The following is a 19135-nucleotide window of genomic DNA, read 5'->3' as shown; positions in this document are numbered from 1 at the left end:
ATTCGAGAGAAGAATCCTCCGAAGAATTTTTGGCTCCCTACGTGAGGATGGACGATTCCGTAGCCTACATAACGACGAAATCAATGAGCGATACCATGACCGTCCAGTTGTGGATAAAATCCGGCTCAATAGGTTACGGTGGGCGGGTCACTTAATCCGTATGGATGAGGATGATCCCGCCCGAAAAGCCGATAAGGGCAATATCTATGGTAGAAAAAGAAGACGAGGCAGACCCTGCCTAAGATGGAGCGATGGCGTAGGTCAGGGCGCCAGACAGCTTTTAGGGATATCGAATTGGTGGACCTTGGCGCAAAACCGGGATATCTGGAGTTCCTTATTAAGGCAGGGCTTAACCGGATACCGGTTATTGCGCCGTTGATGATGATGAAATAAAGAAGGACAGGGAATTGTATGTGCATCGAGATTTTAAAGCTGCAATGGGTAGGCCACGTCGATTGACGATAGGAGTATTCTCAGACGTCTTTCAAATTGCAACATGAAATACCTGAAAAATCCTGAGATTCAGTGGATAACTCAATCCACACGCTTCTTGTATTCCTCCTGTCCACCCATTTTGTGGATTATTGGGCATCCACCTTTTTTCCGTATAGTTGATCATCAGGGCAACGGCAAGATGAGCACAAACATCCACGTCGAACTGGGGTTCCAAACTGGCGTAATGGTCAGCGGAACTAACGAGTATTCGTTGCAGGCGGATTCCACCATAGGGGCTTTTTCGGCGAAGCTCATTCCGATGCCTTATTTATGTAAAAGAAGGTCACCCATGAGAGTCCCTTGGCTGGATGCTTAGCACGATCCCACGCCACTCAGTGATGTTTTTGCGAGCAGCGTTTGAAAACTTAGCAACGCAATTATGTCCGTTTTTTTGAAAAAAATAATACTGCCAGATACCAGTAGACTCTGCTCAAATGAGGGTAGTAATTCCGGATGAGCACAATGCTGACCACATTATCTCTTACCGGAACAATTAGGGGGGGGGGGGCATTCATTATTCATTCATCTTGATCTTGTCGGCATTCCATTCCTTTTTTTCTCAGCATTTACTTCGACGATCTGTAATGAAAGCAAAAGTTGGGAATGGCCGAGGAACATTCGAATGGCCGTTATGTCCTTTCAATTCTCAAATTTCAATTCAAAAGACTCGCACACAAATAGGGTCTTCGTCGCTCCTAGGTGCCCTCTTATGATGGCTAGACATCAGTAGTGCAGAAACGGTAGTGGTCTGCAGATCTGAAACTTCTTTGCACAGACGATTGGTATGAGGTCAAATTAGTCCCGATCCCCAAGAAATTTACCCTTCTTGGGTAAAATGATCTCAACAACTTTAGGTCGATTTCCCTACTCAACATTTTTTAAGTTAACAAATTCTATGATTAAATTCAGGCTTGTCCTAGCTCCGGAGGATCGCCGTCTGTTTGCAAGGATATCTTTTGCTTACAGGGAACACAGGTCCCCCTAATTGTGTCTCAATAACTTGCTACTTCATTGAAAAGAGCCGCAAAAACCTGTTCTTGGCCTATCCCTGGACATCAGCAAAGCCTACGAGAGTGAACCTGTCGCTCCTCATAGGAGCCATGGCTCATCATCTTGTGGATATGGAACATCATGCGCGATAGGAAGTTAGTCATGCAGAGCCATCATGTCCTGATAAATAATGGCATTCGCCAAAGGTGTGTCCTTAGCTCAGTAATCTTCAACGTTTATACGACCTCCCTTCAAAAATTGCTTCAGCAAAGTGGAAATTTTCTAAAATGCTGATGACTTTCTAATTATAGCCTCAGGGATTCCCGGGAGCATGCAGAAAACATTCCTCGACTAAAAGCAGATCCTTTCATAAATCAGTGTAACTTGCTAAAACTTACCGTCAACCTGAATAAATTATGCACGATTGCTTTTCATCGTTCTCGATTCGATGTTTTGAGGCTCAACATCAACAATGTCTATCTTGAGGATAAAAAGTCAATCACCTTCCTGGAAAGAATCATCTCCGCCTCTCTCACATTAAATATCTCCGCTAAGGCCATGAATGCGACAGGGTCATAAATTTTGCCAGCGGGACCAGCAGGGGATTTCACCCTAGAGAAGCTCTCAAGCTATTTGGAGGAATTGTTAGACCAATCCTTGACTATGCGTTGTGTTGGTCTTATGAGGTCTTCCTCAATGCATGTCATCTTTACGCTAGCGGGGATCCTCTTACTAGCAGTCAAAGAGATTCTCAATGCCAAAATGTTCAACCCCTCCTTTTATGCTCTCATAAAGGACAATTAACTCACCTCTAACACAATAATAGCTGTTTTCAACAAATTTTGCTCTATCCTAGAAAATTCGCATGCATACGTGACCCCCGTCTTGTTCAGGTACTTCTCTATATTAAACTCTTATTGGGATGACGACTCCAGAGGGGATCTTGCCACATGTGGGGAAATCGAAGCTCAAAAATGGGAAACTCTTGTCTTCAGGATCCTAGCACCTGATGCCTCGGTCGACGCCTTAAACGCTGGATGTGCGATTTCCTTAAAGGTAGAAGAACTCTACTTTATGCTCAGGATAACCAAAGTCTCTTTTCTCTCGGCTGAGCTACTAGCCATTGTCCAAGCAATCAAGCTTTCAGGTAGTCGTGTTCGTTGGGAGTAAGAATATGTGTTCTGAGGACAAGCTTCCTCTTTTTAAGGCTCGGGCTCAAAGTCGTATCCTACAGTCGCAAGAAACACAGTCGAATGGTTACTACTTGCGGTTCAGATTCAAATTTTGCATGCGTAGAGAATACAGAAGAGGAAATTCAATGTCTGCAGCTGAGGTGGTGAATTATTCTAGTATTTTAGTCTTCCCTCAAGGATCCCTGTATTTCGTCCTGCTAGTACATAGCTACCGGGAACATACATTTAATTGCCTTCATTCTCTCTTTCTCTCGCAACATATCACTGTGCAGTGTCCGCGGTATCTGGATCCGGAATTTTACGGAGGTGCTGTCGAGTTAATTATAATTATTTATTTTTATTTCATGTCTAGGTTTAGCTCGCGTGGTAATTTCTCTCTAGGTGCATGCGAAGTCGTCCCTTGTTGGTTTGATTTCCAGGTTCCGGTCTTCCAACGCCGTCTTTCAACGGCAATAAAAAATTCTTCCTATCAGTCAAGTGCTGAATTCACCGGGCAATCTGACCGACCCTCTATTCTTGTACTTTGCCGAAATACTGTCAGATTATAACGCCTTCTTATTATTCCTTTTAACTGATCTGTTCTCTGATATTCTAGTGTATGTCCTCTCCCGGTCGAGTGAAGGTTTTTTTCCAATCAGCAGAGTTTATGACATCCTTTCTGCAGATCAACAATACCTGTTGTCCACCAACACATGTAAGCCTCCTCAGAGTCGGGTGCCCTGTTATTATCAGGCTCATAACTGAACTTACAACAGTATCAGCTGTTGTCCTTCCAGCCTTAAATTTTCCCCGAGCTTTTGCCAGTTATAAACACTTCCAGAAATCTCCAAATATGCACCATTTGCACGGTTTGCGTGCAGGGAGGACGTCGAGCTGGTGGACGCCGAGAGATAGTGCGATCATCTCGAAAGAGGTGTGTTGATGGTCGTTTGCCGGAAAATCTCCAACCCTTTCAGCGAAGATACAAATGATTTTGACGCAAACAATTTTCCTCTTATCTATTAATGCCATAAAGCTCCTCTCTACCAGTTGCGAAGATAGTTAATGAAGTTTTTTTGGGTTGTCATTGCTGATATGCTATTGCTATCATTGTAACAGCTGGATGTACGATTCGTTACAAAACTAAAGGGCATATACTAATTTGCACCGTCCAACCAGTCACCGTCTGATAACTCCTATAGAGATGATGTTTTTTCTCACTATAAGATGCCAAATATTTTAAGATTAACAATTTTTTAACCCCTAAATGTAAGGTCCTATAACCAATTAAACTAAATATCCTAAAATTTGTTTTTCGTTTCAGCTCTAGCACTGCTCTCCTTCACATATGCCGATGAATCGATTGACACACGAGAAGGTGAAAATGTGACGCTGAAATGTCGTTTCACCGCACAAAGATCAGACACCGGCTTTTCCCACTATTGGGCACGGTCCACAAGCCCATCCAAATTTGAAAACGTTGCCATTGAGAAAATTCAGTTGGATTCGAATTACAGGTAAGTGGCTTCACCACTAGTAAAGCTCATCCATAGTCCGTCACATTCCCTTTTATCCTTCCTAAATGCTAGTTACACTTTATCGACAAACTACGTGATACATAAGCATTTATCTTTTCAACGAATTTTCAAATAAATTTTCCCGAGTTCTCAACTTGATATCCTGACACTAATCAAATGTTTCGTGATATACGTACATAGGGTATATATGTATCTGCGAGTTTATCATCTATTATACATGGCCACCGTTAGATTTAATGTTCTGAAAATCCTATAAGATAAATGTATCATCGTGTGTCTTTCATCGGGGACTTTAGGTCCTTTGGTCACTTAATCAGACTAAATGAGACATAAATTAGTGCTGGTATTATCCTGTAAACGCAATTTTCCCGTTTTTATCTTTTCAAAGGTCTTTGGAGGCTCTATGTGAAATGGTTGTCCAGGACTGTGTGAGGACAGGAAGTACAAAATAAGAAATTTGCCTGGTTGACATGCCATGTTCGGTTCGCTCCTTTTAACATATCCTTGCTGTTGCTGTGCTCTTTGATGAGCGGCCAAAGTTTTTTTTATACGTGAGCATGTAGATATGTGCATATGTATGCTTGTCGGCTGGCCATAAATTGTCACATATGGATGTCGGATGGCATTTTCGGATGCTACCAAGGATAATGAAGATCTATGTATTTGCAATATAATTTTCCATTAGATTTGTCCTAGTTCTGTTCGGTAAATATATATGAATTTCGAGCCTAAGACGGGGTTACATGAACTTTGCTGTACGCTATCGGCTGCGGGATATAACGGAAGTCTTTATTGGATTATTTGTGGCACATTGTTGGCATTCATATGGTCTCCATTTAGGCCAGATTCTGCTCTTACAGTTGATAACGTGACTAATAGTGCACTTGGGGTGCCTGAGTAACCCATAATAGGAGAAGTTCCACAGAAAACATTCTAATTTGACACCAAGGAGTACCTGGTCCCTAATGGTCGTGCCAGTATTGTTTTAAGTTTTTATTACACTTTTACCTGCAATTGAAACCCAGTCAATACATTATATCCTCTGGGCACCAAATACATTATCCATATCAGTGTCACTCAGTTATTTTTTCCACCCTTCCGTGTCTAGAGCCATTTGGACGGTACTTATATGTAGTTTGGTGCTGGTATTCCTTTTGCCAACGACCATTTCGAATCGACCAAGTAACGACTATGTCGACATATTATTGATTTACTGTCGAGACAATTGCCAGTGAAAAATGGTCGGTCTCGAAGGGATGCTGAAAGGATGTCGTATCGGTCCATTCTCAGGATTAACTTAAACGTTTGATCGGATATTACTTGGTTCGAATATTCTCCAGATGATTGCAGATGGTGTATGTATGGGTGGTTATTTTAGGGTTTTCACAGACTTAGGGGGAAAGAAACATATTGTACAGGAAAAGGAAATCACCTTGTACCATATACCAAATGGATTGTGAAGGAGGCCGTCATGAAAATGGAGTGAAAAAGGATGCAAAGTGAAATTGGAAAGAAGCAAATGATTCATTACTAGGAGCGAATCGAACTTTGATGGTTATTATATTTTATATATTGTGAGACGTCTAAGATGGTGGGGGTGATATTCGGTTGCTAATGCGATTTTGATTTTCTGTTTATTGGTTGTTGGTGGTTACCGACAAGTTAATGGGTTTTTATATGTGAACATGGGTTCTAGGAGACTAGTTTATTGGTAGTATTGTTATTCTATCTGCATTTAATCATTTGTATTTGGGGTGACCTCAATTAAGGGTTCACTATGGTGCTGATGACACCACATCCAATCCTTTGCTAGTACATTTTCTATGATTGAAATTTGACACTTTTCGTCCTTTTCTGTCCACCTGATTTTCCTTTCGCGGAATTCTGGTCCTGGACTAATTTTCAATGTGCCCTTGTTGGCCCTCCCCGCCATATCGTTCAGGAGCCTAAGGTTGATCATTCTCGACGAAATATGCTGGTTTGATATGCTCAGTTGAAGGGTTTTTCCTTTTTCTCCAATCCGTTTTTGATCCTTTCAGTAGTTCCATAAGGCCCAGTAGACAGTATTTAAAGATAGTATCAAGGTCCTTGGAACAGGAGATCCAGAGCCTTCAGTAATTTGGACTGGCAATTGGTCTCATATGGCATATGGATTTTCACAACTGGTCAATCAATCCTTGTGATATTGTTGAAGGTTGATTGCTTTCAAACAACTTGACTGGTATGAGCAGCACTTTGGCAAACACATCCTAACGTGTAAAGTTTTGTAGGCCACACGAAGCACAAGTATAATGGGAAGAGTTTAGGTCATATGGTGTTTGTCTTTGCACATGTATGTCATTGGTGCTATTATACCAATAGACTAGCAGTGATAGGCCAATGTCGTAGTTTTTTCAGTTGTTATGAAATTTACCAGCTTCCCGAAAAGTGTTAAAATTCTTTTCTGCCAGTCTCTTATGATGACTTTCCATTTCTAATACTTTTTCTTTTTCTTCAGCCTTTGTCCCGTTCACAAGCGGGGTCGGCTCGTCGTGATCGGCGTCGCCATTTGGCTCTATCGAATTCCTGATCTGGGTGCAATCTCGAGGCTTTCAAATCCCCATCCAGCGTATCAAGCCACCGTTGCTTAGGTCTGCCTTTTGGTCGTTTACCATCGACTTCGATGTTCAGACCAATCTTGGCAAGTGAATTCTCGTTTGCACGAACTGCGTGACCATACCATCGAAGACGCCTCTCACGCAACTTTTCCACGATCGGTGCAACCCCATAACGATCGCGGATATCCTCATTTCGGATGTGATCTAAACGTGTGACGCCACTAGTCCAACGTAGCATCTTCGTCTCCATTACCGCAAGACGCCGTTCATTGTCTTTTATGGTCGGCCAACCATAGAGAGCGACTGGACGGATGACATTGCGGTAAATTTTAGATTTGAGACGTTTGTTGATACGTCGATCACAAAGGACACCAGTTGTGGAACGCCACTTCATCCAGGTTGCGTTAATGCGTGAAGCAATTTCATAACGCAGTTCTCCATTGGCTGATAGCGTTGACCCGAGGTATTTAAATCGCTCAGTTCTGGGCAGATCACTGCCGCTGACAGTGATTGTACCTGTTTCATGGGGATCGGTCGTCAAAAATTCAGTTTTGTTTAAATTCAATCTGAGACCGTGTTGCATGAGGCGATCATTCCATTTTTGAACAAGTTGCTCGAGATCATTTTTGCTATCAGATGCTAGGAAAACATCATCTGCATAAAGCAGTGTGTAGGGCGCTGGACATTGGATATCCCGTGTGACGGTGTCCATAACAAGGACAAAGAGGAGTGGTGAGAGGGCACTTCCTTGATGAACTCCAACAGAGACACGAAGCGGTTTTGATACACCCGCCATACTTCGAACTTTACTTTTCGGATCGTGGTAGAGCAATTGAACCCAGCGCACGAGTGCTTCTGGCACGAAGTGTTGTCGTAAAGCATACCAGATGAGTTCGTGTGGTACACGGTCAAACGCTTTCTCTAGATCCAGAAAGGCAATGTAAAGAGGGCGATGCTTCTCACGGTGTTTCTCCATGAGTAACCGCACAGCGTGTATTGCGTCAGTAGTTCCGCAGTTCTTGACAAATCCGGCTTGATTCTCGGTTATTTCAACGATTTCGCTAATACGGTTGTCAGGAATGCGTTCAAAAATCTTCATGGTATGGGGAAGTAACCGGATCGGACGATAATTTGAACATTCTGCTGGGGCTACCTTCCTTTTTCCATATTGGAACAGTGGTACTTTCTTGCCAGTCAGATGGTGTTCTTCCTTCCTGAATAACCCGGTTAAAGAATTCACTGAGCCACAGTGTTGGATCCCAGCTCTTCGCTTTCCAGAGCTCAGATGCGATGTCGTCAGGTCCTGTTGCTTTCCCCGATTTCATTTGTTTTATTGCTTCCTCGACTTCAGTTGCGCTGACTGGTGGAACTGGTCCAAATGTCGGCAATGATTGTGGAAGTGGAGGATGAGCAAATTCTTCAGTTGAAATCTGCTCGAAGTATTCTCCCCATCTATCCGTTGCGGCTCGACGGTTGGTAAGCAAAGTACCGTTCTTGTCATTAACACAACAGAAGTGTTCTATATCCTGTGTGCGTTCATCACGGCTTTTAGCAAGTCGATACAGATCTCTCTCGCCATCCCGAGTGTCCAGTTTATCGTAAAGATTTTTGAAACGGTTCGCTTGGGTGACAGCGACCACTTTCTATGCTTCCCGGTTGGCATTCTTATAAATTTTCCAATTGTGGTAGAGGCGTTTCTTTTCACGGACCTTCATTTCAACATCATCATTCCAAAGCCAAGTATCTCGGTTGATGTACCGTTTACTCGGCTTGGTGACCCCAAGGGTTGCAGAGACCGCTTTGTGGATCGTGTCTTTCATTTGGTTCCACGATTCTTCCACATTCGTAATGGTCGACAATCGTGAGATCGTTTCTTCTTTCTTCTCACCAAATCGCCACCATTTAATGCGCGGCGGGCCAGTGCGTTCCTCACGCTGTTTTATCGGTGGCTTAATTCGCAGGACGGCAATCAACGGCCGATGTTGAGGTGCGATGGTCTCATAGGGAACGACTTTGCAATCAGTGACAGTGGTAAAATGTTGGCGTCTTATGAGAATATAGTCGATTTGCGTTTTATTGTTCCAACTATAAAATGTGGGAAGGTGAGACAATCGTTTGATGAACCATGTATTCATAAGTACAAGGTCATGGGTGTCCGCAAAATCGATTATACGCTCGCCACCTTCATTGCGCGCTCCGAACCCCTTTCCCCCATGGCACCTGTTACCGTCTGCCTTTTCACCCACATGACCATTAAGGTCGTCGGCAATGATTATGTAATCGTCAGCAGGCACGTGACAAGTCTTTTCATCGAGAAGTTGCCAGAAGGCATCTTTCTCGGCATCAGGTCGACCTGTTTGTGGTGCATACGCGGTGAAGAAGTGAATAGTGCGATCAGCTGATATAATGATGAGCTTCATCAGCCGATCATCAAATTGTTCGACTTCTTTAATGGCATCACGGAAACCCTCTGAGATGGCAATGCCAACACCATATTGAGTGTGTGGGTTACCAAAATAGAGAAGTTTGTAGCCATTTTTACCGCGTTCGCGTTAAATGTCGCAGCTTTTGGCACCAGACCATCGGGTTTCTTGCAGAGCGCAGATGTCAATGCTCCTTTTCCGAAGGGCTCTTGCGAGTTCCTCCGTCTTTCCAGTTAGGGTACCAAAATTTAGCGTGCAGACACGTATTTGTTTTGTTCGTTGTGTGCGGACTAATTTGCTTACGTCCTGATGCCGTCCATGCGTCAAGAACCCTTGCCCATTTCTCGACAGGACCGGGGCCCGTCCTGCCGCGTCGACTGAGGTGGACGCCCTAGCTTTCCATTTCTAATACTCACAGTTTTAAACAACCAAAAAACTCAATCTATCACGGCCGTAGAAAATAGTGCGACGATGTTCAGTTGGCGAACCTTCCCGGGTGATCTAGTCTCGGAGAGGAAGCATTTGCTTGTAATCGGCGATAAGAAATCGTCTGCATACCAGAAAAAACTGAAATTTCTTGATATCAGCGATTTCTTCCTTGAGGTCGCGGTGTTTCATGTTTAGTCTTCGCGAAAGGAACCCTACCAATGCTGGCGTATGGTGTGCACTTCGTACAGCTACGCACGGAGTAGCTGTAGTGTGTCTAATTCTATGCGCATATGTTGCTCGTTCTGGTTATTTGAACATGGCATGATCAGAGTATTATATACAAAGTCGAATCAGAAAGCAAGATCGTCAACTTCATCGAAGGAGTCAATCAGCATAATTTTGAATTCAAGGAACTCAAAAGACATGGTAATCACACATTGTGCTTTACTGATCTCTTAGCCAAGAACATGAGTCCATACCTCCAAACCATATAGCAGGAAGACTCCGTCATATTCACGAGAAAGCATCTCATGCTAGGGATGGAGCCTTTGCTTTGCTTTTATTTGCGTGAGAAAGCTCATTTTCGAGTCTGGTGTTAGTCGAAGATTCTCAACCGTTGGCTTTGAATCTATAATCTTCTTGTCAATCACCACGGGATCTAGGGTTAGGATTCTCTTTTTCTTCAAAATGATTGCTTTGATTTTGTCCAACTTAGGGTTGAAACCATAGGCGTTCTTCTATCCGCTCACCTATCGTATCAATAAACCAAGTCGGTCTTGCGTCCTTTTAACAGTGCGTGAAGTAACTGTTTCTGCAGAAGTTAGAAATTGATCCAGAGATCCATTCCTAGAATGGATCAATGTGTTACTCCAAACCTGGTCCTCCACCTTTCTCCGGCCTCCCGCATTTCATCGAGAGAGAGAAATACGAGATAATGCCTTAATATTCGGAAAAAGTAACTTGACGAATGGAAGGAACTTTCTGGTGTGTCTAACTTATCTGCTTACTCTACCTAGTTGAATGAATGTATCCCTAGAATCTAGATTTACAAGATACACTACCGATAAGGCCAACACCTTGTTAAACGGCATCGCCGTCCTTCATAACAGCATTCACTGTGGATGTCCTCGCTTATAAAATCCTGTTTTTATGGTGAAAAATAGGCAACTCTTGGCACCAACTGGAGCATACGGTATAATGCCGGCATCCGATCCATATGTTCAGCGTTAAGTGAACAGAATTTCAGCAGAGTCCCGATTTTCTAGGTGAAGCCTGTTTGACCAAGTTCCCATTGATCAACACCTCATTAACTAGTTTCTTCCGACAACGTGATTTGTTTGTTTGCTGATCACTCTTTTGTGGAGTTTAAGACATCCGCACAGTCTATTCGTTGTCATTGTTAGCTTTTCCGCTGTTTTAGCTGATATTCACAGCGTGCGCCTTATCCTGTTTGGTTGAACGTTGAATCAAATTGTGGAGCTTATAACGGTCCGTCCCAAACTTAGCTTGTCATCCACTAAGATGTAGATGGTTTGTCATAGCTGGGCGCTCTACGTGGCCGGGGACAACACAGCCCGATCCATAACTGAATTTATAACAGCATCACGTGCATTCCCTTCACCCCCGAAATATGCTCTACCGCTGCTGCGCCTGTTCCAAGCGCTTTAACAAATCTCCTGATGTAAACTATCGCAAGGTTTCACGCAGAGAGAGTGAGAGGCTATCATCGAATGATAGCGCTGAGTTCTTCGTACGCGATGTATTGATGGTCGTCTGCCGAGAACTCTTCCAAATCTAAATCCAAATCCACAATTCCGACAACACTGTTGATTTCAACGCGTAGGTTACATTAGGAGTACGTCCTTGTTGCCCTGGTTGCTGGAACGTTTTGGTTAATTCACTGTACAAAACTTGCAGCCCCGGAGTCTAGATGGTACATGAGTTATTCATATGCTTGCTATTAAGGTCCCATCCAATTTGCCCTTTCTTGCCTAAGACCGCGTTCTCTTGAGCGGAAACAGATGACAGCGATTCCTGATGAATTGAGATGCGATAAATCTGTGTCCTTATTTTTGGCACTCGGCGCTTATTAGCACTACCCAAGCTTTCATTTCCGCAACAAGCTACACTCGCAACTTGTGGGCGGTTGGACTCTGGAGCAGGTTAATTTGCAAACTGGCCGCCCTCTCCAGTTCCATCCTTAATACCGGAGACCATCTGAAGCCCGCAGTATGTGTAACGTTCGCATCAGATGTTCCACGCTCCTTGCAGAGAATATAACTCTCCTTTTCATTCTTGGTCTTCACTTTGTGATCTGCCTGCCCGCATTTACGGCACGCTGTACTCTTGCCCAATTCCCGACAGGTTGTAGAGGTGTGTCCATAGTCTAAAGGCTAGTAGCATTTTGTGGGACTACACGTAATCGCAGCGAGTTTTTTTTCTCCAGAATTCAAAGAGGTATTATCTATTCGGTTATTAGTTTCCTCTAGGCATTCAGGTTTGATAGTCTCTTCTACCTCGGTCATTTCTGTAAGACAGCTAAGCCAGGATTTACGAAGCGCATATAAGCTCCAAGCCATTTTTACGCCTTTATTGGAGGAAAATTTCAGGATGCATAAGGTCTACAATTATCACGCATTTCTGAATAAACCTTTCTCCTTCAGCTCTGGAAAGGGTAGGCGAATGAGCCCCCATTTGATCTAAGTCAAAAACTGCCCAGTTTTGACAATTTCTTCCGGTTTGTTTCCGGAATAGGAGCACCGCAGAGTGCTGGAGGCGCCGCTTCCCACCAGCAACCGCGTCATTTTACGAGGCTTCCTTTGAATTTGGTTCGGCTCATCCTGGACTTTCGCTGGATGCGAGCCTCTGATATCTCTTTCGCTAATACCTAACAATGAACTTTTGTATTGCGTTTAAATGCAGTCAGTTGTTTCCCCTTCCCTACTCTTTTTTTTGGTTTTCTCATTCACCATGGAATTTGTTTCAGCGAATCGGGTACAAGAGTAGTGTTCCGCAATAGTAAAGAATGAGTGTGACTACGAGGACGAAACACCTACTCCAATTCCCTAAGGCTTGAGCTACGATCAGTTGATTGCGGAACTCACGACCCGGAATTAAATTACCAGTTCATCAGCACACTTCCCGACTATAGGGTTCTCAAGGCGCTGCTAATAATCGCCACAACTATTACCTTCAGTAAATATGGTTCGCCAAAAATTGTTAGTGAGGTTTACTGGCTGCTGGGGCGTGAATCCCAAAAAGAAACAATTCCAAGATACGCTTGTATTTGCGATTTATACTCACGAAATTCACCCCCAGATCTCCCTCTCTTTCCTGTGGGTTTATTATAGTAATATATAGTAGTATTGCATGAGAGGTGTATTTGGCCCACTGCACTTATATCTTCTCTCTGCCGTTGTCGCCATTCGTAGCATCATTTTCCTGGCCTGCTCCGTCTCTTTCACTCTAAGTTGGATGAATTTAGTCTAAGTTGATCATGTTCCGATACATGCAAGCATTTGAAGCACAAGACTATTCGATTTCACCAATCGTGACCAGTGGAAGAGTAGCTCTCCGAGACTCCACCTCTGGGGGGAACCATATAAAATATCCGATTTTAATGGGCAGAGGCCTCGGCGGGTATCCTCCATGTGTCAGGGGAAGTTGGACGTGTCCATAATTAATCTCCCTTTTCGCTGCAGCCACTCTTCGTTGACATAGACCACCTTCTAATTCCACCGTTTTTCAAGGTTCACATTGCTGTTACTTTTCGCTGGTAGATATTTTCCTTTGAAGGTTCTTCATCCGATAATTGGTTTGCCAATATGTCAGTCGGAATCATTGCCAGGATATCGAATGTGCCATCATCCAATCCTAAACAAGAATCTAGGTTTTCCTTTATATGTGCTTGTCACTTGGTCTGCCGAAATGTCAATCGTCAGCATTTCTGAGATGGGGAATGCTGCATTACCCGGTACTGAAGGCAGAGCTCATTCTTAAATCTGTTTTTCTGTAGGCCGTACTCACTTTTTGTATATTACGTTTGGTGTGTAGTACACTGCCTCAAACTGACATTGCGTGGATCAAGATAGAGCAGCACGTATACTGTGGAAATTCTGTGTTCAGCATTATTCTTGTCAGAGTCGTACTTGCTTGGGATGTCAAAACTGAGCTTTGTTATTTCCCAATCCTAATGTGAACACAAGTGTCTTTTTGATGTTTCTCTTTTGATTCCTAAGGAAGTGCTAATCTAGTACTGTCTAGACACGTCTTTCGAGCACTGGTAGCTTTTCCTGAGTATAGCTCGTTATCCTGGTTCCAGGAATGATCCTTTCTGACATTCACGTTTCAAGCAATACGCTTGGTTTAGACTTAGTCACTAGTTGAATCGCCTGATTCGTCTTATCTACTGCTGTCAATCTGTCTGTCTCTTACATGCCTTTTCTTCGGAAAAGGCTGCATCTGTTGAAACGAAATTCAACGTTCATTTTCGGACTATGAACCATAACTAATGCGTTCATCGGTATATCCGTCTAGCATGACTATTGCTTTGACGGAGGTTTCAAGGAGGGGGGGGGGGGGACTGAGACTGTCATCTTATTGAACAACATTGAAACGACCGAATTATGGGAAGATATCCAAATTTTCCATTATTTTTAGAGATTGCTTCAGATTAAAAAGTTCTGATGATGTTTGATAAGGGATGAAAGCGTGACTGTGCTGAGTGCACCTTTCATCTATTGAATTTATTTAATAAAGGCCTTTGAAATCCTCGCAGGCTACACTATCTATTAAATTCGTGTTTGTTAATTAAATTATCTAAAATTGGTCCTTGTCCTACGCTCATAGGATTTCGCACGCAATAGAACTAATTCCAACTTAATTGACCTAAATAGCCCCTTTGTAACGACAAGGGTATGTACATTCGATCCATCTATCCAAATTGACTAATTCATTTTCAAATATTTGCATGCTCTACGCCTTCACTCATCCATCTTGTGGCGTAAATTTTCTGATCAATAAACTCGGTCTCACAGCTTTTAGCACTGTTCTAATTTTATATTTATTTATTTTTTTTTCGTGCCAAGTAAGGCCCCATTTGTAAACAAAGTCACCATCAGTAGCTTTAATTTTGTCTGGAATTTTATTTTCCTGCTGGAGTGTCATCGAAATTTTATCTTGTTGGATGTTTACTCAGCAGTTAATGGATGCTACTATACAAAACATTGAAACGTGAATAGCGAGCAAAGCACTACGTCCTAAATGTATTCATCTTGCTTATATGGTGTTTCGTATCTAAAGATACTCTCGTGTACGTACGAGTGAATGAATAACTAATAAAAATGCAAACTGACACCTAAGATATTGTATTTACCCTTCCTAAAGTGTTTAGGGAAGGGGAGGGGGTGTGACAGTTACAGGGGATCTAGCAGTTAGGTTTGGACCATTTCGAAAGTGTATTTGTTACTGTACAATGAGGAGTGGAATGTAATATCCTTGTAAACGTATTCCAAGTGGTTGTGAGGTTGTTTGAATGCGCATCCTGTAAAGAGATATTTCCATACTATCTACTCGTAGATAGATATTTTTGGTTTCAAAGGTTTGAAACTTATACGTTGGCTTTTCGAATATAGGGTTTACAATCTTGGCAGCTTTGCATCCTTGGAACACAGTATCCTTCAATCTCAAACGCTATTATCTTTTAATTTAATTGTTGGTTGTTTGTCTTAAAATTAAGAGTCACAGTCTCTGCTTCCGTTCCAGTTTGCTTTATATTGTCAGCAGGCGCGAACCTGGAAGCAAGTGTTGCTTCATAATTAATGGAATTGTGTTATCAAAATTGGTTAAGAAATAGGGGGTTGAAGAATCCTTTGAAATTATGCACAAGTAGCCATGACCTTCGTCGAGTGCAGTAATGTTTCTGCATGAAGCATCTCCACTTTCCAGCCACTATTCTTGTCGTCGTAGGTTGAGAATAAGTTGCAAGTGGATAGTGCTTCTATCAGACAGGTTCCAATTTTATCCGAATACAGCGACAGACGTCCCGTTGTAGAAGACATCGTGTCTGATTTGATGTGCTCATCGTTCATTCTCCAAATCGTTATATGGTTGGTAGGTCGCCTCTAAAAAAAACCAATTAAAGCACTGATGCGCCGTGTTAATGCTACAAAGAACAACAGAACTTAGTCAGCTCAGATCTTCAGAAGGCCTGCAACCAGAGGTCTCTTTGATGTCCGCAAGGAATTGTTCAGCCAGGGTCGGTTTTCTGGCTCTAGTTGGAGCTAGACACTCGCAAATGAAGTGCCTGAGTGTCTGTCCTTCTTCTCCGCAACTTGAACAATGTGAATTGTAAGGTGTCCCGAGTCAGGGGGCAAGATCCCCTATAGTCCAGCGCCCCGAGCAAACCGCCGTAATACTGTAGGCAATTTCGCGCATCTGGTTCAATTCCAGTTCTCGCAATTGGGTTTGGTCGTAGGAGAACTAGATGTTCCTTGACTTAGCGCAGCGGCCGTTAGCTAGTGTAGGTAGATTCCACTATTCACAGTCATCAGCGGGCATACAAAGGGACTGTCATTCCGTTGCAAGTATCCATTGTTCCCGCGATTCTCCGTCCAGATTATTATTATGATCGCACGGCTTCCCCCCTATTATCACGACTCACGGAATTTGACATCACTGCACAATATCGCGTATTTACTATTGCAGTAGTATGTTTTTTGCATCCTGTTAAGTTTGATTTTATGATATTTCCTGCTCGGTGCCTGCAACCGCAAAATAGGCTCAGGTTAGAATGGGACGAACCACTCTGCCTGCATCCAAATAACCAAAGAACCATTTCCTCACGAAGGTCTGTTTGAGGGCATGGGAGACTACACAGGCCTTCTTAATCCTCAGTTCCATGTTTAGTCTCCAACTTGATTTCTTCAGGCCTGTTTCAGAAACTTGACTGAAATTATGGCATCTGGGACCAACTGATTTTATCCTCTGTGATTATTGATTTGATATTCTTAAAGGAATGTGGATGCATAATCTCCTGGCAGGCAGGGAAGTGGGTCTGAACTAACATCTAACAGTGTCTCATCAAAAAATTTTATCCAAGTACCCTCCTGACTTTTTAGCAAAGAACTGTGTTCCTTGGTCTGATTCCTACTTAATCTATCAGAATAGTTGCTACTTTTAATGGTTTAACAAAACTGTAGCTAGGAACGCATCTAGGCAGCCCTGATTATCGACTTATACCTCTTCAAGAAATCCTTGTATGGGGAATATTTAAGCCTGTAGCAAATGCCTTCCCTGATCAGTTTCTTGAGATTGGTTTGGTCTTCGTCCCAACACAGTGGCAATGTTTTTTTGCTGGGGTACAAGACTCATCATTATCATTGGGAAGTCAGGTAAGCTTGGTTTTGATGATCTAACCAAGCTTTTTCCTATCGGTTTCCCTGAGCTCTCTACTTCTACAGCGAGATTCAGACTAAAACAACCAAATGTAATTCCAGAAATATCTCTGAGCAGAGACTTTATTCAGAAAGTTCCGTTGTCTACTAGTAGGGTGATATCAAGTACCTCCTCCCATCCGTCACAATTTCCAGAGCTGGAGAGGCGGGAGGTTGGTGTACTGACCCTGCTACACACAAATAGGTTTGCGTTAATAATAAGATCAGAGAGGACTTACCTCTGTCGTTGATTTCTGAACTTCCCGCAAAGCGTATGCCTCGCATTGGCATCGCAGTCTATCAACAGGTTAGCTTTCCTCGATGTAGTATTAGACGTCAAATGTTGTAATTCTTCCAGTCGATCGGAAGCTATGTAAGTCAATCAGATATATACAGGCTCCGTTTCTGCCTACTCCAGTCTGGTTCCAACTAGGTTGCTGGAACTTAGGTTCCGGCACAGAAAGACGTGCAGGCTCTTCTTGGTGAGGATATATGCTGCAAGCATATTTCAATCAGTGTCTTTGGTGCTGTGAAATAAATTGTAGCAATTGCTTTAAACCCCTTTAATTTTTGTGCCTGCTCTGATCTAGGGCTCCTATATTGCTACGTTTTTGATGTCTCCTTCTCGAAGGAAGACCAGTAGGCTAGCTTAGGTGCATATCATTTTCTGCAGTTTTTGCTGTGCTACCCTCAGCATGATCTACTTGCGTGGGTGGAGCGTCAGTCTCCTCATACCGTTGATCTTCATCTTCTTCAACAGCTCGTTGACAGCGTCAGTGGGGCTCAAGTGAAGTTTCGCGGAACGGGCGCTTTTGACTTTCGTGTCCCTGGCTTCAAACTACACTCTGTAGTCCGCCTTTCCTAGTGCCTCCAAGAATTGCCGTGATGCACATCTAGGCCAGCACATGTGCGAGCGTCTCATTAGCGTCGCGATGTTGCATGAACCCTGTGCAATCAGTGGCTACGCCAGGGGCTTGCCTGTAGACATGTGTGTGTTCACTGCTAAAGGGTTTGCCAAGGCGGCCGTTGTCATAAATGATACCCGTCAAGATAGCGTCTGTGTTAAGGGTCTCACTAATGATTGGTAAAATGGTTCTGAGTAAGCATGTACTCTCCACCCCCAGACAATCTGAAGCTGTATATCGGGTACCTGATTGAGATGGTTCCGCGTCTTCGCGAAACGCCATTCATCCTGGACATGGACGCGAATGCGGTCTTCCTATGTGGCACAGCAAGATTGCCCAGAGTGGCTGAAACGTTTGTTACCCACGATTGGTTTTGTCTGAATATCCCGCCAGATGTTTATACTATTGAGAGCTCCAGAGGCATCAGTGCTATTGACAACACAGATGTGAATGTTGCAGCAAAGGCGTTTGTCCACCCATGAGGATTGTTGGATGAATGCGATGTTAGTGATCAGACTCCTATTGAGGCCGTGCTGGTCAATATGAATGTGAATATGCGTGTGGACCCCCAACTTACGGTGACTCGTTGGAATACGCGTGAGGTGTAACTCGATGGAATACGTTGTTCGGATGGAGGAGTCAGCCAACCGCTATTCCCTCTCTGGATATTTGAGTTTGTCTACGGATTAAGAAGTGGAATTATTGAATGAATAATTATTGTCAACGATGAGATGCTGAGGAAGCGCCAACGAAGGACCTCAAAGCATGTCACGTAGGGGACACATGTTCTTCACAGTATGCTTAGACCTTGTTAAGAGTGGTGAGGTGGAGGGTCTATGACCGCTTCCGGTCAGAAAGGTGCTAGATGAGAGTGTAACATCAAAATGCCAGCTTAGATTGGACGAAAGTGGCAAAGGTCGGGCTACATATCAAGACGTGAAGTGTGTATCTGCCAGAACGAGCTCCATCGTGAATTTCGCCCTAGAGATGGACAATCAGATCGCAGTCTGCAAGGGACTCATCTGAATTGGGGGTTCAAGTTATCAGGTACATGTGGATCGCAATGGCCTCCTGAGCGCATATGTTCCTGGAGGATATGCTCTCAGTCCGGATATTTGCGGTTGATTCTCTTGTGGAAATTACATGCTGGTCG

The 19135-nt window shown here is 43.3% G+C and overlaps 1 protein-coding gene across 2 annotated transcripts in view; it reads left to right on the top strand.

Moving 5' to 3' along the window:
- The window catches only part of LOC119649636 (hemicentin-1), a 577621-nt gene that overhangs the window by 330161 nt on the left and 228325 nt on the right, over window positions 1–19135 (top strand). For both annotated transcript variants that reach the window (XM_038051886.1, XM_038051895.1), the window contains exon 2: window positions 3982–4174. In XM_038051886.1, the coding sequence (XP_037907814.1) occupies window positions 3982–4174 (193 nt within the window). The remainder of the gene's footprint in view (window positions 1–3981; window positions 4175–19135) is intronic.

This window comes from Hermetia illucens, chromosome 1 (genome assembly GCF_905115235.1).
Source record: "Hermetia illucens chromosome 1, iHerIll2.2.curated.20191125, whole genome shotgun sequence".
NCBI classification, from domain to species: domain Eukaryota; kingdom Metazoa; phylum Arthropoda; class Insecta; order Diptera; family Stratiomyidae; genus Hermetia; species Hermetia illucens.
The sequence above is the reverse complement of the archived record's forward strand: the minus strand, read 5'-3'. Positions and strand labels throughout refer to the sequence as shown.